The sequence below is a fragment of the Eptatretus burgeri genome, chromosome 14, assembly GCF_056783735.1.
Source record: "Eptatretus burgeri isolate ZD-2024b chromosome 14, Ebu_testis_v1, whole genome shotgun sequence".
Classification (NCBI taxonomy): domain Eukaryota; kingdom Metazoa; phylum Chordata; class Myxini; order Myxiniformes; family Myxinidae; genus Eptatretus; species Eptatretus burgeri.
Window position 1 is genome coordinate 14,114,064 of NC_140974.1, and position 27,703 is coordinate 14,141,766.

The 27,703-nt window shown below is 42.4% G+C and overlaps 1 protein-coding gene and 1 pseudogene across 1 annotated transcript in view; one reads left to right on the forward strand and one right to left on the reverse strand.

The window, feature by feature from the left end:
- The window catches only part of LOC147012691 (otoferlin-like), a 163,649-nt gene that overhangs the window by 68,040 nt on the left and 67,906 nt on the right, over nucleotides 1-27,703 (reverse strand). The window contains exons 20-31 of the mRNA XM_085853778.1: nucleotides 26,625-26,725; nucleotides 26,077-26,167; nucleotides 25,808-25,924; nucleotides 23,668-23,820; nucleotides 20,040-20,232; nucleotides 19,543-19,667; nucleotides 15,068-15,202; nucleotides 14,567-14,728; nucleotides 14,007-14,126; nucleotides 13,744-13,905; nucleotides 13,220-13,409; nucleotides 12,668-12,735 (exon numbers count right to left, since the gene is read on the reverse strand). Coding sequence (XP_085709904.1) covers nucleotides 12,668-12,735; nucleotides 13,220-13,409; nucleotides 13,744-13,905; nucleotides 14,007-14,126; nucleotides 14,567-14,728; nucleotides 15,068-15,202; nucleotides 19,543-19,667; nucleotides 20,040-20,232; nucleotides 23,668-23,820; nucleotides 25,808-25,924; nucleotides 26,077-26,167; nucleotides 26,625-26,725 — 1,617 coding nt within the window. The remainder of the gene's footprint in view (nucleotides 1-12,667; nucleotides 12,736-13,219; nucleotides 13,410-13,743; nucleotides 13,906-14,006; nucleotides 14,127-14,566; nucleotides 14,729-15,067; nucleotides 15,203-19,542; nucleotides 19,668-20,039; nucleotides 20,233-23,667; nucleotides 23,821-25,807; nucleotides 25,925-26,076; nucleotides 26,168-26,624; nucleotides 26,726-27,703) is intronic.
- LOC147012692 (uncharacterized) lies at nucleotides 21,074-22,996 on the forward strand (annotated as a pseudogene).

Consider the following 27,703-nt stretch of genomic DNA (forward strand, 5'->3'; position numbering starts at 1 on the left):
ACACACACACACACACACACACACACACACACACACACACAACCTCAAAACCTGTCGCTTCACTGACAGGACCCTTAAGGGGGGGTTGGGGAAGAGAGAGAGAGGAGGGAGGAGAGAGTGAAGAGGTGGAGGGTGAAAGAGGGAGGAGAGAGAGTAAAAGGGGGGGGGAGGGAGGAGAGAGGGAAGCAAGAGAGAGGAAGGAGAGAAGATAAGGGTGAAGGAGGGAAGAGTGAGGAAGGGGGGGGAGTGATGAAATGGGAGGGGAAGAGGGGAGGCAGAATTGGTTTGGTACATCCATCCCATCCATCCCTTCCCTCCATCCATCCCCTACATCCATCCATTGTTTCCATCCACCCATCCCATCCCTTCCTTCCATCTGTCCATTCCTTCCATCCATCCCTTCTCTCCATCCAATCCATTCCTCCCTACCATCCAACCGTTCATAAAGAACAGGCTTGGCACCACATGACACTGCAGGCCACAACACAAGCAGATTGACAGTGCAGAGGGACAGTGCGGCTTGCACTGTGGCCAAGTGGCGAAAGCATTCAAGGAAGCACTCCAACAAACAGTTGATAAGGAACGACTGACTTGGCAAGCGATTAGCGATTGCCGATCCGTCATATTATTTCTGAAACATTTCATGGAGATGCTGAAATGTCAAATATGTTCAAATTATTAGGAATTGGAACGGCTGCTAAGTTCAATTCTGGAGCTTAAATTTTGTAATTTGGCTTAGTTTCAGAGATTCTCGAGGTTATGGCATGTGCGGAAATGAAATAAAGCCAGAAACGCTGGTGCCTCCGGGAATTTAAAAGAATTGCAATGTATCCAGTGATTTGTAGGTATGATGAACAGGCATTCGATTATATAAGTGAGGAAAGTAAAAAAAAAAAAAAAAAAACGTTATCGTTAATAAACCGTTGCCGTCTATTCCATCTAAAGGCATTGTTGACCAGACCGAACAAAATGGCAAATTAAAACCACAGCGAGATGGCTGAGCAGGCCTGTCGCTAAGGGGGGGGGGAATTTGGGTGCAATGCCCCCCCATGGCGCATCTGGTGCCCCCCCCACTTGTACGCCACCCATTTATGCCCTGTTGCAACCTGTGAACAACTTGGTGTTTAAGGATGAGTGCCCACTGTGAACTTGCTGTTTAAGAGTTCATCTGTGTGAACTTAAACCCTTATTCCAGATGTTCAACGTGGTGAATAATAAGGCCTTCTTGGATAAACTGTTTTTTAATAATAACAGTCAAGAGATAAGTGTGCGCTTCCCAGCGCATCTCCAAAAGCAATTGGCAAGACAATACAGTCCAAGCCCACAAAATAAAAGATAATAATGCAAGCACCATCGCCAGCAGCCAAGACCTCGTGTCGAATGTCGATGTTGTGGGTGGTTATATATATATATATATATATATATATATATATATATATATATATATATATATATATATATATATATATATATATATATATATATATATATATATATATATATATATATATATATATCGTGGATCATTTAGTTTTAAGGAATAGCCAATCAGCATATTCGATATGGAGACCCTATTGAGCAGGTTACCTGATTGGTTGTAAGTTAGGTATAAATGTAATATAGTCATAATATGATTAAGGAAAAGACATAAATTTACATTATTAAAGATGAAGTGCACGTGCACCACGTGACCTTCACAACCCGTCAACCCTCCATCTTACAAAAGTAATTTTATCATAAAAATTAAAAATATGTGTGTTTGCAATTGTGCTTACATTTGAAATTATGCAGATAAAACCTGTTTTTGATGCATGGATCATTTAATAAATAAAACCGTCAACCGTCAAATGTCGCGAGTCGCGAGATTTGTGACGCGAGTCACGAGGGACGAATCACAGAGCACGAGCTTGCAGCAGGAGAAAAAGACGTGGATGATGGACATACGAAAATGGCTCAGAAAAGGAAAAAATGCAAGCGACGAAAATGAAGAAGATGATGAAAGATATGTTGGAGGAGGAGGACGAAAAGACGATCATGTTGATGAAATACCGATAGAAGCTGGCCAAGCTGGCCAAGCCAGCAACGTTAGTCCTGCGGCTGGAGCCCCAGCGCAGGCAGCCGAGTTGCCACGCTCGGCGGCGGCCTCAGGATCGGGTGTGACTGTCAAGCCACTTCCCGATGATCTTGGAAGTGAGAGACCGAATCAAGTTGTTCTACAGCGGTACCCTGGCCATCTGTTGCAGAACAAGAGTCGTTCGTTTGTGTCCTCGTGGTACCAGACTAATGAATGGCTGGAATAGTGTGCAGACAGATGCAGCATTCTGCTATCCATGTAGGAAGTTTAACACCGCACGTGGCCCACTGGACTCTGCTTTCACAGTGCGAGGCCACCGGAATTGGAAACATGCCGTTGAGAAAGGCAGGGGGTTTCACAAACACGCAACTTCAAAGGAACATTTAACTTGTGTTTTGAGGTGGAAGGAGAATGAGAGGTGCATCGATTGTGGTAAGGAGATTTCCACACTCCTCAATGCTGACCAGCTAAATAGAAACCGGTACTATGTGTCTGCTCTTATAGATGTTGTGGGATTTCTCGCCGAAATTGAGATACCTTTTAGAGGGAGCCTTGATAATTTTGAGGATATGTCAGACGGGCACAGTGGGCTCTTCCTCTCGCTTTTAAACTACACACTCAAAAAAGACACCGAGCTAGCCGAAATAATAAAGCATATCCCACAAAACGCAAGCTATACTAGTCCGGAAATGCAGAATGAACTGATCTGCACATTGAGTAATGTTGTGACGGATGCCATCGTGGACGAAGTAGGCACATCGTGGTTTACCATCAAGGTGGATGGGACGAAGGAGCCCACTGAATGTGAGAACATATCAATCATCATTCGCTTTGTATCGGCATCAAATGAAGCAACAGAGCGTCTACTCACAATAGCTACAGCCGACGCTGGAGATGCAAAAACATTGACAGACCTAATAATTGCAGAGCTGACAAAAACAGGACTTGACACGTCAAAAATATTAAGTCAGGTGTACGACGGGGCTTCGGTAATGGCTGGGAAGCAAGGTGGGGTGCAAAAGTTGTTGCAAGAGATATTGGAAAGAGAAATCCCCTATGTGTACTGCTTAAATCACCAACTCCATCTGGTAGTTATCCACGCACTGGCAGCAGATAAAGCTGTCACTGATTTCCTCGAGGTTTGTTGTTGCCTGTACAAATTCTTCAGAAAGCCCACTGTTGCTGCACAGTATAAAGGTGAGCGGTTAAAACGACTTCTTGATCAAAGGTGGATGGGACATTTTGCCACCGCGTCTGTGATCATAGGATCTTTTAAGGATATCACATCCTTACTGTCGGAGATTGATGCAGAGCGCGCCTACGGTGCAGAGATGAGGATGGAGGCTATTGGGCTTTTGCGGGAAGTCTCTGGGCCTGCCTTCATGTTCATTGCTATCTTTGTACAAAAACTGCTGATGTTGTTAGATGGCCCTAACAGACTCTTGCAGGCAGAGGACATGGACTTGCTAACGGGGTTGGAACTGGTGGCGAGTGCTACAGAGTGCGTGAAGAAACTCCGCTCTGAGGATGAGTTCACTGATCTGTGGAACAAGGCCAACGATGCTCGCACTTCTACACCTGCACCACCAAAACGGAGATGCACAATGCATAAGAACTTGGAACAGTTTGTAGTTTTGGAGACTACAGGACAAAACAACGACAATGACAAGACGGAACTGCAGAGGGTTTTTTACAGCGCAATTGACACTGTGCTTGGCGAGATCACTCAGCGCTTCAGTGAGCGCAACACACAACTTGCCCGTTCACTCGCTGCCTTGAATCCTGAAAATGGCACGTTTTTGGATCCCCACTTGCTCCAGCACATCATGACATTAACAAAGTCAACCATCAGTGAAACAGAGTGTGTGGTTGCAAAGCAGTTTATTCGCTCACAGACAGAAAAGCAGCCAAACGAGAGATGGACAACGCAAAAACTCCTCTCAACATACCACAAAACGCTGGAAGCCATGCCAAGTGTAGTGACTGCTATGAGACTTGGACTAACACTTGGTGCGTCCACTGCCATGTGTGAAAACTAATTCTCAACATAGAGGAATGTCTTCACTGACCATCGACGGTCCATGCGCCATGCACTCAAGGCACAACTGGTACGGCTGGCCTTCGAGAGAGACCTCACACGTAAATGCCTGAATGAATGGAAGGAGAAGGTCCTCAGAAGATTCCACACCGGAGACACGTTGCCTGCAGCTCTTCTGACAGCGAGTACAGCGGTATAAAAACTATACGAGGAGTTCAGATTGTGTGTGTGTGACTGCTGGTGATGCATGTGTGGTTGTGGTTGCAGTGTGGTTGTGGTCAGCACCCGCCGTGGTCGGCTGCTTTGTACTTCTGATGTTTAAGTTAAATGTTGTGTTTGGTGCTTTGCATATCCCATATCTAGTGCTTTGTGCATAACCTTACCTCTGTGTAATTGACTGCTTTAAATGCGGACCTTGTGGTATCTTCAGGCTGGTCGTATTTGCTGTTGATAGTTTAACGTGATGATCGCAGGTCATAGCCTCCTGTATCTTATTTCAAAGTGCACTGATTCTGGTGCCAACCTCCCCCGTTTAGTCATTGTATCTCTGGTATATTAATTTTCTAATGCGAATTCTTCACAACACCTTGTATAAGTGCACCTGAATTGGTGCCAATTGTCTAATCATTGAATATCTGCATTGTGAATGTGCCAGTTTGTTGCGGCTCTACTGCATTCGAATAATTTTAGGCCAAAAACATCGGAACATATTAAATCTAGCTGAGATCAATTTGGTTAGTATGCGACGGCAACCTCAGTATATATGCGTCAATGCTGCATGAATACAATAGTATACCGGGTTATCAAAAATATTAAATATAATAATTGTGCCCGCCCATCCAGTTCATATGCCCCCCTTAATACTGAGCCCTGGCTACGGGCCTGCGGCTGAGGATGCACCTGATAAAATATATAATTAAAGAAGGCCGTTAATTATCTTCAAAAGTGGTGTTTTAATTAACCCAAACACCCAATTTTCACTCATGCAATCCCTTGGCCTTCGTATGCATGCAAAGTTTCAGGCTGCCAGGCTTCATGGTTTTGAAATTGATTAATAAGTCCATACAGCTGTGGAGGAACTCTGGTAAGGGTTTGAAACAGCAAAGGGCTTACCGTGGTCGCTTTTCTTCGTTGCTTTATGCAGCTTCTTCGTCTAGAATAGCATGGGAGAAGTCGATTTATTTATATCATCCAAGCCACCTGGGTTTAATGGATGAGGTAAGAGCTGATTGGTTATTACCTACATTCACAGGTGAGAGATGTGGGTGGGTCTTTCTTTATTATTTATATATTGACTTTTTAGACATTTGCACGTGGTATATGCTTGGGAGCCTCGGTATGCATTTCTGTCTGCACTGTCGCCGATGATTCACCAATGAGCAATGAAACCAGTCCAGCAGCTGATGTAGTGTGTGGTATTGGAATTCTCATGCGTGTGCTGCTTGTGAATGTCTTCACAGCAATGAAGGAATTCTGGGAAGGGTTTGCAACAGCAAATAGCTTACTTTGGTAGCCTTTCTTGGTTGCTTTATGCAGCTTCTTCAGTTAAAATAGCATGGGAAGAGTCGATTTATACACACACACACACACACACACACATTTATGATTTTGGAAAAGAACCCTGGGCGAGAGCATACATGGACATGTCGGAGAGCCAAAAGGATGAGTTATTTTATTTGTCTGTGTAGGTAGACCTTCGCTCCTTGTCTAAGGGTTTGGGGTGGGGGGGGGCATGTGTTGAGGTTAGTTTGTGTATCCTCGGTGTAATGTCTCCCCCACCCCCCTGTTGCTCCTTTCAATCTTTCTTTCAATGCCCCCATCGAAACCCTTAGCTCCTTTCAGTCTTTCTTTCAATACCACATCAGTGCGTTCCAAACTGTCTGGGTATTGAAATAATTTTTGGAAGGAGCAATCAACGTTCGCTTCAAACCCGCAGTCAGTCAGTCGTCCCTTGGTCCATCTGCACCCCTCTCCGTTTCCACTCCATCCACACATTACTCCATTAAGCACAGTCGGTTCGTCTGTAGTCATTAATCTGTAGTGACCTGCTTTGCAAGACCAAGCATGGGCAAACCTTTCCTGGCCGAACATCACATGACTGTATCATATCCAGTTCTGATTGGTTACACGACGTAGATTGGTGGACGAATTGGAAGAGTTCTTGTCGAGAGTGAACTGTTCAGGTTTCTGGTCGTCTTTGAGTCTGTGGATTTTTTTTCCTTCTTAACTCAACAGGATTCTCTTTGCAAGTCCACGTATCGTTGGGTTGGTTTCATAAAGCAAACAATGCGGGAGCTTCATGCTCTTGGTTTTAACATTATATTTTTGATTTAACCAAACTAACATTCTGCCTCGTTCAGATTCTTGTGAACTCAGCCAAGGTGGCTGGATTTTTCCCGCCTTGTACACGTCGAGAATATTTGATTAGAACTGTGATTCTGATTTATTTTTTATCCACTGTTTTCGATCACCTGACATCACATTTGGACAACGAGTTGATCATTGGGCATCGACACGATGCAGTGACTCAACACATGGAAGGACCACTTTGGATATCCAACGGATCTGCTCCCATCCACCATCTTTGTGGTGCTCATCAGCTATATGTACTTCCTTGCTGTGGTGAGTTGGAAGTTTTGTTTTTGAGATGTTTTATCACAACATGCAGAGTACAACAATTCGCACAAACCAAATTTCCACAAATCATTCGGGCCGACTGGATTACCTTCACTGCATCGGTCTTTGTTCTTTCTGGCATTTCACATGTTCATGGCACAAAGCACAATGATTGTTGCATTTGGAATGGCGTACAATGCTCTTCTCGCATGCAAGCAGTACGTACAGCACAAAGGACATTTGCTTGCGCAGGGAGGGACTGGGGGCACTTGCCGTGTCTTTAGCGCATGAGGGGCATGGTGAGGGCTGAGTTAGAAGGCTCCCTCAGGGACATTGGGATTTTCCACAAGGTGCATCATGGACCCACCAACATCAGATGTGCTCCAATGAGAAAGAGGCTCGCACGAGCCAGAGAAAGCGATGCCTGTGAGGAGAAAGGAGCTCAGAGATTGTCGTTGTCCTAAAAGCTTGTTCTGCGAGGAGCAGAAAGGAGTGCATAGTGCAGAATGCGGAGGAGAGAAGGAAGGAGGTCATAGTGTGGAGGAGAGCAAGGAGAAAGCCCAGAACGCGGCTTGGTGTGTGCGGAGCTGTTTGTCCTGGATGCACAGCAGAAACGGAGTGGTGTGCTGTTTGCATATCCGAGATGCCAGAGAGGACTTGCCAAGTGGTGCTGGATGCCTAAGAGACATGGCTGTGCACCCCATCACTTCCCATCTTCCGCATCCCCCCCACCCCCAGTATATTTGGACCGGCACAGCCCCATTTGGCTGTGTGAGGCGAGGGAAGGAGTTGACCCCACACTCCATGCTTTTCTTTTATCTCAGTTGTGCTTGTCTCTTCCTCCCAGATTGAATGATGGTCAATTGTCTTTTGTGTAAATAAGATTGTCTAAGAATACGTGTTACAGTTACTTCTGCTCTTCTGTGACTTTTGCCTGTATATACTCACTTTAATGATTGTTTGCTTTTGTGATTAAAGGCCTGTAAATAATGTGCTTTTCACCATTGCTTGTATGAGTAAATAAATCGTTGCTGGTTGTTCTTTCAAATCCGTCTTGGTTGTCCTTTCCTCCATTGGTCCGACACAGTGTATCGGTATTGTTCGATGGGAAGTTGTACCCCATGTGATTTGCTCTCATTTGCCAGCATACACTCACTGTATCGCTCAGCAGTAATCCGAGTGTGCACTGAGAGCACAAAACTCGGTTAATTTAGTCACCTTCTCAGGAAACGGAGTTTGAGGGTTAACCCTGCTAAAGTTTATGAAGTTACTGTTCGTGATTGCTTAGCAACCCACGGATGGTAGGTGGCCTCAGGACCAGGCATTCAGAAGGAACCCGAGAGCTTCTCGTTGTGGCGAACCTTGAACCCCAGGGCCATAACTATATATATGTATATATATATATATATATATATATATATATATATATATATATATATATGTATATATGTCGTACCCAGTGTTGGCCGGTGCTATTCTAATCCTGTTGGCGTTTTGAAGAAATTATTATTTTTTACAGCGTTAGTGCACTGAGGTTTTTGTGGATCCCAACTTTTTCTCTCTTTTTTTTTAATGAGTGTTCATCTGATCGAGAAGTGGAGGACGAAAGTAAGGGTAAATCTGATCATCTTGAAGTCAATAAGCATATCTCAGACTCAACCCCCAGTGTAAATATGCAAAGTGAAGATTCTGATGAAGAATCACCACCACAATAGACCCCACAGAAGTGGATCAGATGTGATGGATAGCTCGGCAAGGATAAGGTAACTTGGTGGGAGAAAGAAAATCCTAGTTTGAGAGCGCACACCCGTGCACATAATGTGTTCTCCGGACCAAAATGGCGAAAAGGTCCAGCCGTAAAAAAAAAAAAAAAAACCTCTGGAATTTTGGTCTCCCTTTATCAGGCCAGAAATATTCGAGATATTCGTGACAAACACAAACATTCACATCAGTGATGAAAGAACAAAATATGCTAAGTAGGCCAGGGCAAAAGACACAGACATTGATGAAATGAAAGCTTTTCTGGAGCTAGTTTTGTTGGCAGCTGTTTTTCACAGGAACAGAATGAATCTGGAGGATCTTTGGAAGACAGATGGGATCGGTGTGAAAGTTTTCAGAGCAACAATATAATCGCAGTGTTTCAGGTTTCTCCTTGCTTGCCTCAGATTTGATGACAAAACAACTCGCCGTGAACGCAGATTAGTTGACAAACTGGCCCCGAGTAAGGATCTATATTGAGAAAAATGTATTCTTTAAGTAAATAAAAGGAAAATTAGTTTTCAATTTTGGATATGTTTCAGTGACCCTTTCTTCACACTGTCATCACATGAAAGTATGATAAATATCCGATGTATTTGTTCACTATAATGTCGAATTACATGTATACATAGATAAACGAGAAGGGCACTCGGTAGAGCGCATACCTCTGCCACATAATGCCTGATCCACGAGAACATATCGGGCCCAATCAATACATTTTTGAAATATCATGCTACATATCGTTAGGGTATGTAGGGTGGGCAATGACCCTGACACAGTCGTGCGGTCCTCTTGTGTATCGATGTATTCGGGGTGGTCCGGGGGGAGATGAGGTTGGGTGTGGTGGCTCCTGTCGGGGCTTGTGGGCAGCACGGACGACGGAGTTGTGGAGTGTGGAGTGTGGTTTGTATGTCTGTTCAATGGATGTGGGACGTTTGTGGCACGGCTTCCATGGGCTTGTGTTGGGGTTGTCATGGAATCGCGGGGGGGGGTTCAGTGGTTTCGGCTGGGCAGGCCCACCCCTACACTTGGGTGTGGGGGTGGTTGCGGAGAGGGGGGGAGGGTGGGTTTGCTGTTGGGGGAGGTTGGTGGAGGTGGGCTTACCATGATGCTGATTGAGGGCATTGGGACATTCTGTGCAGCTGTGGGTTAGGGTACCCACTGTGGATCTTGTTGATGCATTCCCAACCTACAATAATTACTTTATACTCTAGATACATATATATGTACAAATGTATATGTCTGTATATGCAGAAATGTGGTTATCAGGAATGTGGTCATCGTTGGTTAGATATTTATCGGTCTGCAGTCCTGATGAGTGAAGTAAGCCCGAAATCCGGATAGGTGGCTCCGTTTGATATTTAACTGATGTTGACGATGTAATCTTTGTGGTGGACACTTTGGGATGGGACTGTGTCCAATGGAGATCGGGGGAGTGCTCGTCACACTCCACATTTTATATACATTAAAAAAAAATCGATATATAAACAATAATAATAATAATTATATATATATATATATATATATATATATATATATATATATATATATATATATATATATATATATATACAGCATGACAACGACCAATTAGCAGGAAGGCATATATTTACAGTATCTATAGAAAGTCGACACACTCTTTCAAATTTTTCACCTTTTGTTGCCTTATACCTTGGAATTAAATTGCATTAAATCGGACTTTTTCCATCTTCATATTCACTTTGTAATGTACACTGTCCAAGTGAAAAACAAATTATATAAATTTCAGAAAATTAATAAAAAATTAGAAAACAACAATATCATGCTTGGATAAGTGTCCACCCCCCCCCCCCCCCCCGTATAACAGCTTAGCTTATATTAGATTAGATTGGCTCAGGTGTAACCGATTACCTTCAAAATCACACACCAGGTGAATTGGCCTCCACCTGTGTTAAATTGTGGCAATTCTAATTATTTCTGAATAAAATCAGTTGTTCCTGCAGTTTTCCTCTGCTGGGGAGTGCATTTCACATCAAAGACTCAACCATGAGTCCCAAGGAGCTTTCAAAAGACCTCCACGATAAAGTTGTGGAATGGCACAGATAAGTGGATGGGTAGAAATATATTCTGAGGGCCTTGCATATTCCTTGGAGCACAATCAAGACAATCATTAAGAAGTGGAAGGCGTATGGCATCACCAAGACCCTGTCTAGATCAGGCCGTCCCTCCAAACTGGATGACCAAGCAAAGAGGAGATTGATCAGAGAGGCCGCCACGAGGCCAATGGCAACTTTTAAAGAGCTCCATGCCTTTCTGGCAAATACTGGTCACTGTGTGCATGTGACAACAATATCCCAAGCATTCCACAATTCTGGCCTGTGCGGTAGGGTGGCAAGAAGGAAGCCATTATTCAAAAAACCCACCTTGAGTCCCATTTGAGATTTGCAAAAAAAACTCTAGATATTCTAATGCCATGTGGTAAAAAATGGTTTGTGGTCTGACGAAACCAAGTTGGAAATTTCTGGCCGAAATGCAAAACATTACGTTTGGCACAAACCCAACACAGCACATCACCCAAAGAACCCCATCCCCACTGTGAAGCATGGCGATGGCAGCATCATGTTATGGGGATGTTCCTCATCAGCAGGGACTGGAGAACTTGTCAGGATAGAAAGGAAAATGGATGGAGAAAAGTTCAGAAAAATCCTCGAGTTAAACCTGCTGCCCTCTGCAAGAAAGCTAAAATTGGGATGGAAGTTCACCTTTCAGCACGACAACGACCCGAAACACACCCAAATCTACACTGGAGTGGCTAAGGAACAAAAAGATAAATGCCCTTGAGTGGCCCAATCAGAGTCCCAAACTAAATCCAAACAAGAATCTGTGGCACGACTTGAAAATTGCTGTCCATCAACGCTCCCCATGCAATTCGACTGAGCTTGAACAGTTTTGTGCAGAAGAATGGGGAAATATTTCCCATTCAAGGTGTACAAAGTTGTGAGAGACCTATCTCAACAGACTCACAGCTGTAATCATTGTCAACGGTGCTTCTATCAAGTATTAACTCGGGGGGGGGGGGGTTGGGCGGGGGTGGGTGCACACTTATCCAACCAAGATATTCTCGTTTTATATTTTAAATTAATTTTCTGAAATACATATAATTTGTTTTTCACTTGGAAGTTGTGGGTTACGATGTGTAAATAAAGGTGGAAAAAGTCCGATTTAATGCAATTTAATTCCAGGCTATAAGGCAACAAAAGGTGAAAAATTTGAAGGGGGTGTAGACTTTCTCTGGGCACTGTATATACACACACAACACACACATGAAGGTGGATACTTCAAGATCTGGGAGAGCTCTGTTGCACCTTCTGAAACCCACATGTGGAAATGATAACCAACAAAACACACACACACACCCTGGCACACCAAACCCACAGGAAACCATTCAGTGGTCGAAACATCAGATGTGATCCTTGCCCACTGGGTAGCTACACGAGTTGGCGGTGCCTTTAATTTTGAAAGTCGCTCAGGAGCAGAGCAATGGGATCATTGAGTGTGATGTCTCAGAGTAGGCACTAATCCGGCTGTCACGTCTGTTCACATTAACTTGCTGACCTTAAAGATAATAAGGAATAACAAGGAACATTGACACAGGGGGAGTCCATTTGGCCTCCACAGGAGCAGGTCGACAAATCCCACAGGACAGTACGGTTCAAAAGATTAGACCATTATGTGTCAATATATACCCTGACCAAATTTTACATTCTTGCCAAAGTTTATGGATGCTTAGGTATCATCCCGTAATTCAGCAGCAACTTGTCCAGCATAAATCCCTTGCTATGGTAACGTTTATAATTTGTGCCCTGATGTTCCCAAGAAAATGACATAAATAACAATAACATGCAGCATAGTACATCATATAATGCTATGCAGTTGTGAAGGCGTTCATAATTAATAACAAAAGTTTTGGAACATCATCTCTTTTACCAATAAACAATAAATACATGTGTAAACAAGGCATCCAAATTACCAACTGGACAGCTGACTGTGCCCGACCATCCTACCAGCTGTACAGACAGTTCACCAGTCTGGTCCCAGAGACATTGGCTACCTGGGTATTGAGCATTACGATAAACACATCCACTAATGTGGTAATACACATCAAAGGCACCAACAAGACAGCAAGCGCAAATTTTACTTACAGCATCAAGTTTCACAATGGTTTCTGTCTTCTTGAGCGGGACATCTTCCATATATAACAAGACATCACCTGTTGATTGTAAAAAAAAAAAAGAAGTATTTGTATATACATATATATCATTGAACAACAAACCTTTTAAAATTGTGTTCATATGTAAAAGGGGGAAAATTATTGATATTTCTTTCAGGACTCAAACAATGTTCATGGGGAAGTCAAAATGTCTATCCCCTTTTCAGAGACACAAACATGACTTGTATTCAAGTGGTGTCAAGAACCTCCTCATCCACTGCTGCAGAAAATGTGTTACAATATCTGGAAACTACATAACAAAAGGCTAACGTCCACTATGAGTTTTTCTAACGTGGGACCATTCCTTCACATTTGGGGGAAAAACATTTTGACTCTCAATGCAAGATAGGTTTGAAATTCAAATAAAAAAACTTTGATAACTTTTAAGGATAATTCGTGCTTCCATGCAGCACCAACTGCAAAAAAAAAGTTCATGAATAGTTATCAGGTGACTTCAGCTGAAGTAGTAAAGCAACAACGAAACCTGCAGGCAGCCTTGTGAGCTGATCTGTTGTCCGAGGGTTCGCCGTGGCTTTGCGGTCTTGTGGCCGGTGAATGAACTTGCGCAATGAATTTACGGTATGCGTTCCTACGAGAGTGTAACGCCCAAAGGCCCGACAGTCCACCACTCGGATGTTGAGTGGAGGGTGAAGCAGTTCATTGTCTGGGAGGTCCTGTAGATGCACAGAGTTGAGCAACATTTCATCAATGTGAAATTCTTTCATTAGAAATGATCAAATTTACCAAAACGCAAATTCAAATCAAAATTTGAGTTTGTGCTTCGAGTCCTACAGGCCGACCGATTCACAACCACAATTGTGTGTGTGTTTTTATTTCATTTTAACAAACTTTGTTTCCTTTCACTAAATTTGGTTCAGTTATTCAAATCAATCAATTCTACATGGGAAGTCTCTTCAATATGCGTTTCTTCTTCAGTGTCGATGACCTCAACCCAACCAAGCAATAATTTTTGGTCCATCTCATGTGACCCAACGACCTCAATCTTACCACTTCAAAGTGCTTGACCAGCATGCTGAAGTTTGGGTTCTGCCTGTAGCTGGGGATGACGACTGACTGCACACCCTTTCCCGCACACTCTATGTCGACGCGAGGTCGATCAACAGTCACCAGCTGAATGCGCTTGAGGTCCCGCAGGCCCCAAAATAGTATCTATTATTGCACAAACACAAAACATGCAGGCCCCTTGAGAATCTCCGAAAGCCTGTTTTGCGTTAATTATTAAATACTTTGATTACTTTCTCAGACGATACCTCAATTCGATATTTGCTCAAAACAGGCCGAATACCAAATGGAACCGGGAGAATGGCACCATGTTCAGCATCCGTGGGGCCGGCTATTGCAGGAAGGCTTCCTTGACCAGAAGTAGGAATCTGAGAGGCAAGAGAAAAAACTGAACATGTGTTTTACATTGTACGTATACATCATAAGGTTTGCATTAATGTATAAATGAAGCTGGGAGATTATTTTTGCATCGCTGGTGTGCTTCTTTGAAGGACCATCCAGGCATATCCACAACAAGCCTTGAGCGGTTCATTAATCCATTCGAGCTAGTGCAAAATTCAAACAGACTCTTAGATCCCAGCATGATATCAACCGAGGCCCCACTGAGCTGCAGCCAGAGATACGTGCCTGACTTGCTAATGTTTGCTGCCTTTTTTGAAAACTGTTGTGCAGGAAATCACCATGGTGTGAAGATCTCGGCTTGGCAGTAATGAATATTCAGTGGGACCATATTCCAAAAATACGTGTTAGTCTCACCCTTATAAACCAACAGGTTATTAAAGTCGATTACTAGGAAAGAATCTCTTGCCTGGAGAAGTTCAAATGCAGCGAGGAGCTCCCCGGCAGTGGTGTACCCACGGTAGATTTGATAGTAATCTAGTTGCGGTGGGAAACGCGGTGGTTCGTATTTCTCGTTGCTCATTTTCACCGTCGGTTTGGCCATTGCTCTACCCATAAAGTCTGCCTTTCCCTGGAAGGTCAGAGAATGTCAAAACAGAGGCTTCATGGTTCAGGCAAAAACACAATTCAAAGCAGTCCTAAAAAGCAGCGATTTCAGGATAAGGTCCCAAAATCAAATCAAGATGAGAATATGAAAGTGTGCCAGGGTATACTGGCTGAAATTCCATGGGATTCTTCATCCCTCCCCCCAATTTTTTTCAGCAGATGGAGGAGTGCCAGTCATAACAGTGCCAACCGGGATTACATGTCACGCTGTGCTACTGTTTGAAATATACCGCCAAACCTTCACTGTGAACGATGACAACGGCGTTTCTCATTAAAATCATCGCAATATTTAAAGTTCACTAACCACAGTGTCTTGGTCAAATACTTCGATGACTATAATTGGTGGATCATCACGAAGCTCCTGGGCCTCTCCGAAGAGTTCAATGCCCTCAAAGACGAGCATTTGGTCCCAGGTTGGACAAAGAGTTTCTTGTATAACCTGCAATATGCAGAAAAGGTGAATTACAACCTACAATCCTCGCATTACACACGTATAATAATTATAGAGCTAACGTATTGTGGGGCGAGGAGGGGTTCGGCATAATATACTGCCACTCGTGCACGCTTAACCTGTCTGCTTGCTGGCTTGCATGATTTCTGAGGGTTACACGATATGCTGCTGAAGCGGTGTCAACACATGAATACAATCTAATCTATCTCTCATCTATATATACAAGAAAATAAAAACATTTAAATAAAAATGTAAAAACATAGAGGGTTGACATCTCAAAAAAACAAACCAACCAACCAAACAAGGTAGGAATGACACCAAATCATGACACCACATCATGACACCACAGTCCTCATCTAATGGATTACCATCACAACATCTTTTGAGATTTTACTTTTGTTATGAAGAAGTACAAATTGGTTATTTAGCTTTATTGATGTATTTTGGCATCTTTTTTAAGTCTTGGTAGTTCAGAAAATGCTCGAGAATAAAAGTTATGGCTTTTAAATGTTTATGACTTCACTCTTTAGTAGTTCATGAGCATATCATTGTGTACACATTTGAATGGGCGGCCATTTTTTTCCGGTATCATCCCTCCACATGGAGTACTACCAAACTCCATGATAATCTCCACCAGTCAGTCTGTCCATCCATTTGGGGAGGGGCTTCTCAGTTCAGGGAGGGGCTACAAAACCACATCGGCGCCATTTTGTTTGCTCCGTGTGGCATATTTAGTAAGGCCCGCACTCTCTTTAACTCTCACGGCTTTATCCTAAATCTAATTCGATATCTGATTTCATATTTTGTTGTCGCTAAGATGGTGCAAGTTTCGAATGCAAAAAAAAAAAAAAAGGGAAGAAAATTCACGTTTTGAGCCAAAAATGCATTTTAAGTGAAATGAAGGCCTGTAATATAAAGTCCATTCAGACTCCCTCACGGCATTATCTTAACTCTTAATTTATCATCTGATTTCATTTTTTTTTAGTCTCTAAGATAGTTTAAGCCTCAGTTTCAGCAAAAGGTGAGAAAAATAGGAAGAATGTTGGCGTTTTTATATAAAAAATGCATTCTAATAGTCGTTTCAAATGTATCTGGTTGGACTCGATGTGGGGAGGGGATAAGTAGTGAGGGGAGAGGAGATAGGGGAGGATAGGAGGGAGGGGAAGCAGAAGAGTGAGGGTAAGGGGAGTTGTGAGAGGAGAGAGGAGAGAGGGAGAGTTGGGAGGGTGGGGTTCCCTGCACGGGAATTGGTTGTGACGCCGTTTTGAATGTATCTGGTTGGATGCGATATGGGGCAGGGGAGGTGTGGGGGGGGGGGGGATGTGGTTGTGGACTAACGATGGAATCCAATATTTCTTAATAAAGTTTGGTTTTAAGGAATTTTTAATTTGTGAAGTAAAGTGTATTTGATACAAGTCAGTCAAGGCAGGTTCTCCCCCCTCAAGTCAAGTCAATCAAGTCAAGGCAGAAGTAAGTCACTCCACACCCTCTCCTCCCATCACCCCATACTTCCTCCCTCTCCCCTGTGTACGATCCTCTCCCCTTCCCCCTCTCGTAAGTGAAGCATCAGATAGGAAGAGGGGAGGTCCAAATGTCATACATGTCTATGCCTGTGGGTTTCCCACGGGTGCCCAACAAGTAAATAAAATTTGTCGTCTGTCTGTCTCTGTTCATATTTTTTGCAAAGACCGCTGGGCCGCCAACCACCAAATTTGGCAAACAGATCAAGTCCGACCAATGGATTGTCCAAAGGGTATTTTCATCCATCATCATTTAAGACCCCAAAGAGCCTTTAAGACCCCTAAATGCTTAAGACCCCCAAGATCTTAAGACCATTTCAACTCCTTTTCACACCCTTAAAACCTGAAAGATCCAAAGACCCTAAGACCCCATAAGGCCCCTTAAGACCCTTTACACTTTTAAGATCCTAATGACCTATAAGTCTCCTTCCACTCTTCAGACGGATTAGACAGCTTGGACTATTGAACATTTCAATTTTAGAGCTTGAGACCACTTGGACCTTTTTAGACCCTTTTTCATGCTTGAGAGTTTAGACCCTTTTGACCCCATAGACTCGAACTACGATTGAAATGTACCCTTTAGACCATGTAGAACCTTTGAAGTGCACACCACACAAACATCTGTAGTCTATTACAAAACACAGACTGTACATTTTTACCTTCGCAAACTTTGTTGCGAAGGTTATGTTTTGATCGCTGTGTATTTATTTATTTATTTGTGAATATGTGTGTTTGTTTGTTTGTTTGTTTGTTTGTTATCCCCATAACTCCAAAAGTATTCAACTGAATCGCAGCAAATTTGGTGGGATGATTGGTTATTATCCGAGGACCATTTGATTAGATTTTGGGAGCGATCGGGTCAAAGGTCAAGGTCAAGGTCATGAAAAGGTCAAAATCGTCTTTTTACCATAGCGCGGTCAATTTGTATCCAATTTGCATGCAACTAATGCCAAAATGTTCAGAATTCAATGCCCCATCTTGTGATATGTGACATGACACAATGACGTCATAACCCTTATTAGCGGTTGGGAGTCAAAGGTCAGGGGGGTCACGACATTGCAAAATGTGCGGTTTTAGTCATAACACGGTCAATTCTTATCCGATTTGCATGAAACCAACACCAAAATGTTGACTGTTCTGTTCCCCACACTCTAATACCAATTACAAAATTAAGAGTACAAAGGTCAAGGTCGAGGTCAGGAAAAGGTCAAAATCGTCATTTTGTCATAGTGTGGTCGATTTTTATCCAATTTGCATGCAACCAATGCCAAAATGTGAATTCAATGCCCAATCTTGTGATACACGATATGACACAAAGACGCCATTACCTTTGTTAGCGGTTTGGGTCAAAGGTCAGGGGGGTCAACGACCTTTATTATCATAACGCGGTCAATTCTTATACAATTTGCATGTAAGTAGATTCAAAATGTTTAAAATTCAATTCCCTATCCTGTGATGTGTAATATTTGATTTCTTATAATGTGACCAGTTGTCATCAGATTGACTTGACACCAACACCCAAAAAGGTCAGGGAGTTCATACAGAAATTGTACAATGTACGTGAATCAGTGTCAAACAGCAGGAAATTTAATGTTTTTAAGCCATCATAACACATATGAGATGGCAGATGTGGTATGGGATTAAATACCCCCACAATCAACCGTTTTTTTGGGGCAAAATGTAGCGTTGGCGAAGGTATGCGCTCCACTGAGTGCCCGTTCTAGTTTTCAGCAAGTAATGCACAAACTCACCCCACCCAGAGGGTGGGTATACTCTGTTTTTTATTATTCTACTAGACGACCCATGAACGCGTTGGGTTCCCTTTGTGACAGTGGTTGATGAAAAAAAATCATTTCAAGAAAAAAAAAAGAGATAGCTCCAGCAAACTATACCGCTGAGGTTGTTTGCATTGATCAAATTCTCCCGAAGAGAACTTGACTGAATTGGGAATTGATGCTTTAATAATTTTTTTCATTGCCCGATTTGAACGAAACTTGATACTGCACACTGCAGACGAATGGTGAGTAAGGTGGCCCAAAAATGTTTGCGCTATCGTATACCGTTTTGGCTGTATTTCGGGAACATACATACATATATATATATATACATATATATACATACATATATATACATACAAGATGAAAGTTTTAGTAATATATAAATTATGTATACGTACACTTTAATATACACCCTGCAAAAATTCCTTTGTGGGAGGAGGGAGGGGAAGGTGGTGTGGTTGGAGGGGGTAAGAGGAGGTGGGAGGAGGGATGGAAAGGGGTGGGGTGGGGTCTGGAGGGGTGGGAGTGGTGGGTAGGGGTGGTGTGGGAGTCCGAAAGGAGGGAGTGAGGTGGAATGAGGGAGCGGAAAGGGTGGGAGATGGCACACAGCATTGTCTGGCAATGCCAGGTACCTTTGCTGGTTTATAATAATAAACAGTGGAGATATATGAATCCTGGTGGATTTTAAATTTACCAAAAATGGTCATTTTTCAGTTGACTTACAAAGGACCATCTATTTATTACGTACGTTATCATAGCGTAATTTTTATATTCCACCCCCCCCTTCCTCAATAAGTCCTATAAATGTGTTTCCCTCCTCTCATATCATCTCATCTCAACCTTACTCATCTCATCAAAACCTCATCTTTTCTAACCTATCCTCTCACACTCTGCTCCCCTTCCTTAAGGTATTGTCTCTCAAAATTTAATTACTCAATGTCGTTCCTCCCTCTCCTGTAGGTACCTAATAAATAGATGGTCCTGAAAGCTGTCAACATTCTTGGGTTACTTCCTGGCAGACCATGCCTACCTCAGTGGCCTGGCTGTGTGTGGAGAAAATGACCCGTGCAAATGGATCTGACAAGCCAGTGCTGTCTGCGGCAAACAGGCTTCGGGCCTGGTACGTGTGCACTCTCAACTGGAACAGTTGTTTCTCTGTTAGAGGCCCAACATCAAAGCCTTCATGTTAGTTTGACGAACAGGATTCATTGAACTAGAAAAAGTCATTAACCGTTCTCTAATGATACATGGAATGAACTTAGCTTTAACGAGTTGGTTATTCATTCAAAAGCAAAATGTTACAAGGGTTATCTTGTTATCAATATAGTTCACTGTGCTCTCAGTTACAGACTTTGTGAGGTTGTTCAGGACAATTTTTTGTGTCAGGAAGGACAACACTAGGGGCCTCGAGAGGATAAGCAAGCAGTTATACAGTATGAGGAAGCACTAGTAAGAGCATGCAAGGCATTGTGTGTGGAAATCGCTGAAAGGCAAAATGTACTCAAGTTGTATGAATTATAATCTGACCCTTGTAGATGAGGCTGATTGGGGGTACGTTCAGTAGGCCAGGGCCTGTTTCCTTGGCCATTCTTTGCTCGTAGCCATTGGGCAGGCCACAGAGAAAGTCCCTCCGATGCTTGCTGAGCCCAAGCCAGAAGTAACACTCCAGTTTGGCTTGCACAGTCCAGCCAGCAGATCCAAAGCCCTTCTTGCCAGGAAGCTGGAGCATATGACATCAGAATGAGAAAAGCAAAATAATCATAGAACTCCAAATATTCATAAAGTAAACAGAATACTTGGAGCAGGGCATTGTGCATATACAATCAATGATCAGCGAGACAATCCTCCAACTATGCCAAATTAAATCATGACCCAAATTATTTCCACCTTATTTTGGGGAAGGACAGCAAAGGATTTTGGCTCAAATCTTTCACGAACTGACTGAACAGGTCTGACATGCGAGTGGAGCTCATTTGGGTAAGAATTTATATTTTGTTCAGGGTTCTGGCAATAACTTGTCTGCTCTTCGTGAAAGAAACCTATTGATCTTTAATGTCCACCAACGAATGCTATCATACGAGACACCAAGTTTAAAGTCCATCCGGGGAGCGACACATTTTGTGATGTACACCCTACCTGCGGAACACCAATCCGACCGTTCACAGTCTGATTAGGAATCAAACCCAAGATAGCTAAATCAAATGTAAGTGCGCCACCTCTGCATCATCCATTCGGATAGACTATCCTCCCAACACAAATCATAGATGCACATAAAGGTGGGAAGAGCAAAAAATAAAAAATTCAAATGGTCAAATATAACTTTACTTTCACCAAAATGTCTCAGAAAAGGCTTTATTTCATCAAAACCGACTAATCTGCGAAAAGCATATTGAAGCAGAAAATGCAAAATTAGGTCAGGGAATGCATGAAAATATAATCGCCAAACCCACCACAAATTGCAATAGAAACCATTTAAGTGTTTTTTCACCCCAAGTAACCTATAGAATGACATACTAAAAGTCACCGAAAATCCAAGTTGGGGAACATGTTTATTTTTCAAGATGGTCACCAAAACTGATAATTTTAGAATCAGCCCTATATCAGCAAGTAATAGTGCTAAAAATATACGTGAAACACTTAGGTACATGTTACTGGACACAATAAACCCATTTCTGACATTTTAAAACTTGTCACAGACTTCACATTCAAAATGGCCACAAAAATGGCGCCAAAACTAGCATATTTAGAAATAGCCAAATATAAGCAATTACTTGGGATTCATATATCAATAAAAAAATCTTGAAATTTCATTGGTTCAGACATTTGGGAAATGAATGAAATTCTAAGATATGTTGGATACATTGTATTATTGTTGTCATAGCGCTAAAGTATTTCTTTCTCTTCATATTACAGTGTAATTCGCTGATCATGGACAAGTGTGTTATTCTGTAAGGAACCTCTATCCAATGGAGAGCCAACTTCCACATTACGCATCAAAGCATGTGAAGGCATTGCCAAGGCTAATGAGTTGTGGAACAGAAATATTAGTACTGTGCCCGGCCAAGTTGTGCATGTCAAGTGTAGGAAGGACTTCTGTTCCCCACAGTGCATCGTCAATGACAACAAAAAGCGAGGACATGACTCCGCAGCTCCCAGTAGTTCACCATGTGCACATCGATCCACAAGTCTGGCATTCAATTACAATGAAAACTGCAAATTTTGTGGTGTTTGCGATGCAAAAAAAAAACAAAACAAAAACACAAACCAACTCATAAACTTATCTCAATCAGAACAATGGATTTCCAGAACCCCATAATGCAGGTCTGCAAAGAACACAATGATTTGTCATCAGACACTGTCAGAGGTAGAATTGAGTATGCGCAGGATCTACATGCTGAAGATGCGGTATACCACAACCTCTGCAGCACAAACTTTAGAACAGGAAGGGAAATACCAAATGAGTTCGTTGCAGAAGAAATGATCCCTCCCAAACGGCCTAAGCAGGGCAGACCCTCCGATTCAGTACGAGCAGATGCTTTCATTAAGGTAACCGAGTATCTGGAAGCCAATGGCGATGAACAAACAACTATACAAGATCTAATACATAAAATGGATGAATTTCTGGATGGCACTGACAGTGAATCATATGGATTTACTTACATGAGAGATCAACTTCAAAAACACTTCGGCGACAACAGAACGATCACCGAGATCAATGGAAAACTAAATGTGGTTACATTCCGCCACAAAGCATCCGCTATCCTCCACGAATTCTACAGTTAACCCAAGAAAAGCAACAACACTGCAGAGAAAATGAGACTCATTGAGACTGCTGCCAAACTGATTAAAAGTGATGTCAAATCAGTGGAAGAGACAAAAGAGGTATACCCAGATTCAAGTACAATGACATCTCCTGACGAGGCAATGCCATTCTTACCTGAATCAATGAAAATTCTGCTTCAGAAACTCGCAGTTGGGAAGGATGCCGATAAGAAAATTGCATCGTTGGGCCAAGCCATGATGCAATGCATTCGACCAAGAGTTCTAATTGCTCCCTTACAGATAGGTTTAGGCGTACAAATGCATCACCATTTTGGGTCTAAATTTCTCATCGACTCTCTCTGTGCACATGGAAATGTCAGAAATGGGTTTATTATGTCCAATAACATGTACCTAAGTGTTTCACATATATTTTTAGCACTATTACTTGCTGATATAGGGCTGATTCTAAAATTATCAGTTTTGGTAGCCATCTTGAAAAATAAACATGTTCCCCAACTTGGATTTTTGGTGACTTTTAGAATGTCATTCTATAGTATATTGAGTGAAAAAACACTTGAATGGTTTCTATTGCAATTTGTGGTGGGTATATCACTACATTCCCTGGCCTAAATATATTTTAACCTGGTGGTGGAAAGTAGGAGGTTTCAAAGCGAGTGTCGTCTCTAATTCCATCTCTCCGCCATGTACAGGGCATTGAATAAGTCGGATAGTCTCTAATGTCACACTCGAGAATTCCTGGAAATCCTCTACCAGACTTCATAAGAATAAACTTGTAGTTGTTTAGAAGATTAAGGGAAAATTGATGGGGGAAATGTAGGGGTGACTCGGAACGATTGGTAGGCCGAGGACCACCAACTTTTCTTGCGACATAAAGCCATATCTCCACCAGGCTGTACAGTTTACATTTTGTATCCCACTGCTCGGCCGGATCTGCATCCATACCTTAACAAAAATCTCATCAGCTTGTTCTTGCCACATCTCTAACGTGTCCACCAAGTTTCGTTTGAATCAGTCTACAACTTTTTGAGATATCGTGCTATATATCATTTTTGGCGCTGTCTCTCAATGGTGAAGAATCACATGAAAATGTTTTAGTATCCGGATCCAGATCTTCAACAAAATCGAATCAATTCGTCATTGTCACACACCTAACCTGCCCACCAAGTTTCATCTGAATCCATCCACAACTTTTTTAGGTATCCTGCTCACAGACAAACAGACATGGGTGAAAACATAACTTCTGTCCACCTTCGGCAGTGAAGGTAATAAACGTGCAGCAACTGTGCTGACCTGAAGGTGTTGTTGTTGCTGGTTCAATCCACCACCATGCTCCCCCTCCCCTATTTAACCCATACTCCAATGTATAACCTACCCGTAGGAAGAGGGTCTTCACTTTGGCGCAGTCTTTACCTCGTTGGTCATCGAGTGGCGAGTACAGGATATCCTTAGCCATCATGCGTGCGTACGCGACGCGTTTGTTGTTGCTCAACATCCATATAAACACCTCGGGAATGCTGTGCTGGGGCTGGGGTTTGGATGAGGAACAACTTCAGAAGACCTTTCACACTCAATTCCAACATCTGCTTTTACTTCACTCCATGAGCAATGAATGCCTTGCATTTTATGTAACTTATAAAAACCAAGGACAACAAATATTTCTGATGATGAAAGAACAAATTGCAACTGATACGACCATGATAAAAGATGAAGGCCTCATGAACCGGCTTATGTGTGTCGCAAACTTTGAGTTTGCTGTGAGGAAATAACAAATGTTCATGAAAACCTGAAAAGAAGAAACGAGTGTTGTTAGGAAAACATGTCGTGTTCAAACTAAGTGACATACATGGCTGCAGGTACAACCAACCAATAAAACTTTGGTTCACAACAAGGCTCAGGTATCAACGATTTGGTCACCGAGTGACCATAAACAGGGACTACATACGTCTGGGTCCTAATATAAACCTCCATGAAGTAGGGAGGATCAAAGTGAGGTGGGTAAAAGCTGGTGTGGGAGAAGTGGAGAGGGCAGTTAGGCAGTGCAGGGTGGGATGCAAATGTCTTCTGCTCTGGCCATGAGACCATGCCAGCGTTCCCTTCGTCGCCGTATCTTGTACGTGGGACGAGTAACGTGTGTTTGAATGTTCATGTTCCTCAGAATTGTGGGGGCTTATAAGAGGTGTGTATGTTATGCGTTGGAATAGCTGTACTCGGTTCATGTGCAGAAACTGCATGTTCACAAAAAAAAAAACCCATCCTATGATGTCAGGTGTCTTTGTCCCATGAGCAGTTTGCTGCACTGTACATTGAAAACAAGCCTGTTGTGCACAAGCCTGTAAATGGGAAGAAGCTGTTTGCTCTTCGACGAGCCTTGGCCTCTGTTTAAACACAACAAACCTTAGTCATCAGGCCAGGTTACAAAAGGCAAAACAAGACATATTGCTTTACAAAGCTAAAATTGTCAAGCTGTGCACGACTCCAACTATTCAAAGTGGGTATAAAATACTTACATCCTTTGCTGGCAGTTCAAAATGTTATACGGGCGAGATACTCACTCAAGTCCAAGAAATGCTCACGTTTTTATTATTTTAAAATACGTAGCATATATAAATTACAAGAAAAAGAAAAAAACCAATTTCTTACTCGTATAAAATCATTGCATAGATACTCATGTGTCGACAAATAAAAAATTGGCATTTATTGGACTATTGCATCTCATGTGACTTTTGAATGCCCTGAGTAAAATAGCTTGGGGAAAACTGGGGTGCATTGGGACACAGATTGGACTGGAACATACCCTAAAAGAGCTATCCTTAGCAACTGATGAAAAAGGCACTTCTTGGTCGAGTCTATTGGGGGATGTCCCAATGCACCCCAATTTCCTCCATCACTAAATTGGGGAACAATTTTTTGATTTGGAACAAAGCGGTCCCATGATCATGTCAATTATTTTTGTCATTTTCTCTGAACTCCTCCAGAAGTTTCTGAGTTTGATAGCTTATTAGAAGGAGGCAAGCTCTGTCTGAGTCTGAGGTTTCAGAGGCTATGGCTTAGAACATTTGTCCCCAACCTGCGGCCCGAGGGCCGCATGCGGCCCGCAGAGCCCGATACTGCGGCCCGCGAGGACTTTCCAATCAAAACACATTTCCATGAAGCAATTTTAAAGGGGTTTACACAATGCCACTAAAGGCTACTGCCGTGACCTGAAAAGCCTTACACAATGCCGCTGCCGGCCACTGCCGCTTACCGCCCAGGATGAATCAAATCAATTTGCATCAATAAAACTCAATAAAATGAATCAATTTTTTTCTGACTCACAACATCCTTGGGAGTAGTGAATGCGGCCCGTGGGATCAAAAGGTTGGGGACCACTGGTTTAGAAGCTGAAGGTCACATCACACAGATGCAATAGTACATACTGGGCAAGTGTCAACCATACGAACAGCCAAAGTGTCTACATCATGAGAAGATTCAATAGCAATGATTGTACTCTCTTGGAGTCATCTTCTTTGTACCTCTTCAACAAGGAATCGCAGTTTATGGAGAAAGTTGTAGGCTTGCTTTAATTTGTCTTTAAGGGTAGTGCGCTTCACGTTGGTTCTTAAGGTCTTCGACTGCTGTGCCATGGTTTCCTACAAAGAGATGCAGGACTCTTCTGAATTTTTATCTGCCATGCAAGGAATAGTTAGACAATTTAATAACGAGATGCCTGGTAGTCTGTATTCTCATCATTTTTTACTGACGCTTCCTGTATATGACGCGATGATGGGACATTGAAAATTACCAGCTCATGGATGCAGGCCTTCAAACGTTCTTTGTCTAACTTTGTTTGCCCGTTCTGAGGTTTTTCTTTCTTTGCAAGAGCAACAAACCGCCTGTGGGGATAGAGGAAACAATCCCATTCATTTTGAAGAGTTTCCTTTTGTTGGAGCAAAAATAAATAATAATTTAAACAGTGAATGCTAAAACTGCAGCGAAGCTTGTTCATTGTAATGGTTTTGTTCCTGATTTGCATTGCCAACAAAATGTAACAAAACTTTACATCATTTTACTGGGTCAATATATACACGTAAGGGATAAAACCACCTTACACATAAATCATTTGAAAGGTAAAGAAGTGGGCTTCTGACTAGTTATAAATATTTGGAGTATGCTAACTCTAGTATTTGAAAGCCAAGTTTTCTTGGAAGGTCTCGCGATATTGTACAAAAAGAGTAATACTGTATTGTAATAATATGATTATTTTTCAAAATGCCAACATTCCCTCTTTAGTAACAATACCCCCCCCCCCACGCCCCTCTCTCTTTCATGTGTGCTATATAGCTCACGTACAGACAGCCCAGGCTCAGTTCCTCCAGCACACCACGCAAGCGACGTTCAGGATGTGGACGTTCAGTAGCAATTACTTCCTGCACATCATTTATCCCCTCCTCCTGGAAAGAAAATAAATAAACAAATAAATAAATAAAAGGGGTTTTTGTCTCAACAATATAATATCAAAAAAATTTAAAAAAATGTAAAATAATGTTGGGATGTTCCTCCAAAAGGTATTTAAACAAGGTAGGGATGGTAAGAAGAAATTATCATGTGAAACCATCCCTACATCTTTCGTTGAATAATGGTTGTCCCTTGAAAAGACACTAACTGTGTCATTATCTTTTGGTGGAAAAACCACTGTACTGTTTCTGAGTTATTGATATGTTTCTTATGTATTTGTGAAAACTATTTGGTTGACTGCCTGAGGCAACAGAGGTTGTGGATCTACTGATGCAGATAATCTTAGATGTGGATCCATGATCAAGGTTGTGGATCTGTCGTTTTGGAGAAATTTGGGCTGAAAGAATCAAAACCTCGAGGAAGAAGTGCCCAGCTGATGATCCATGTGGTCGGGAAAGTGTGTATGCTTGTTTGTTTTATAACCTGGTGTTTGCTTAGTGGCTACTGATTATAACCTGGTGTTGGCTTTGTGGTTAGGGTGGTGGCTTGTGGATCCGAGGGTCCTGAGTTAGTTTAATGGTTAGGGTAGTGGGCTTGGGATCCAAGGATCCTGAGTTTAAATCCCATTCGGCTGTGGAATTAATACCAGGTGGGGTTAACTCGGCCTGTCATCCTTCTGAGGTCAGCAAAATGAGTGCCAGCTTGCTGGTATCCTGTGTCGGAGAGACGACCTGTCCAGTAGTGGGGCAACTTAGCATAACAATTGTGCATTTTGTGAGGAAAGCACCAAATTTGGCACACTAGTAGCCTATCATATTATGAACAGATTTGGATCTTGGGCCATCTCAAAATTTTTGATGGCAGTGGAAAATGGCTGCCACAGCCATCAACGGCTGAATTTGAGATGGCCCATTATCCAAATCTGTTCATAATATGATAGGCTACTAGCGTACCAAATTTGGTGCTTTCCTCAC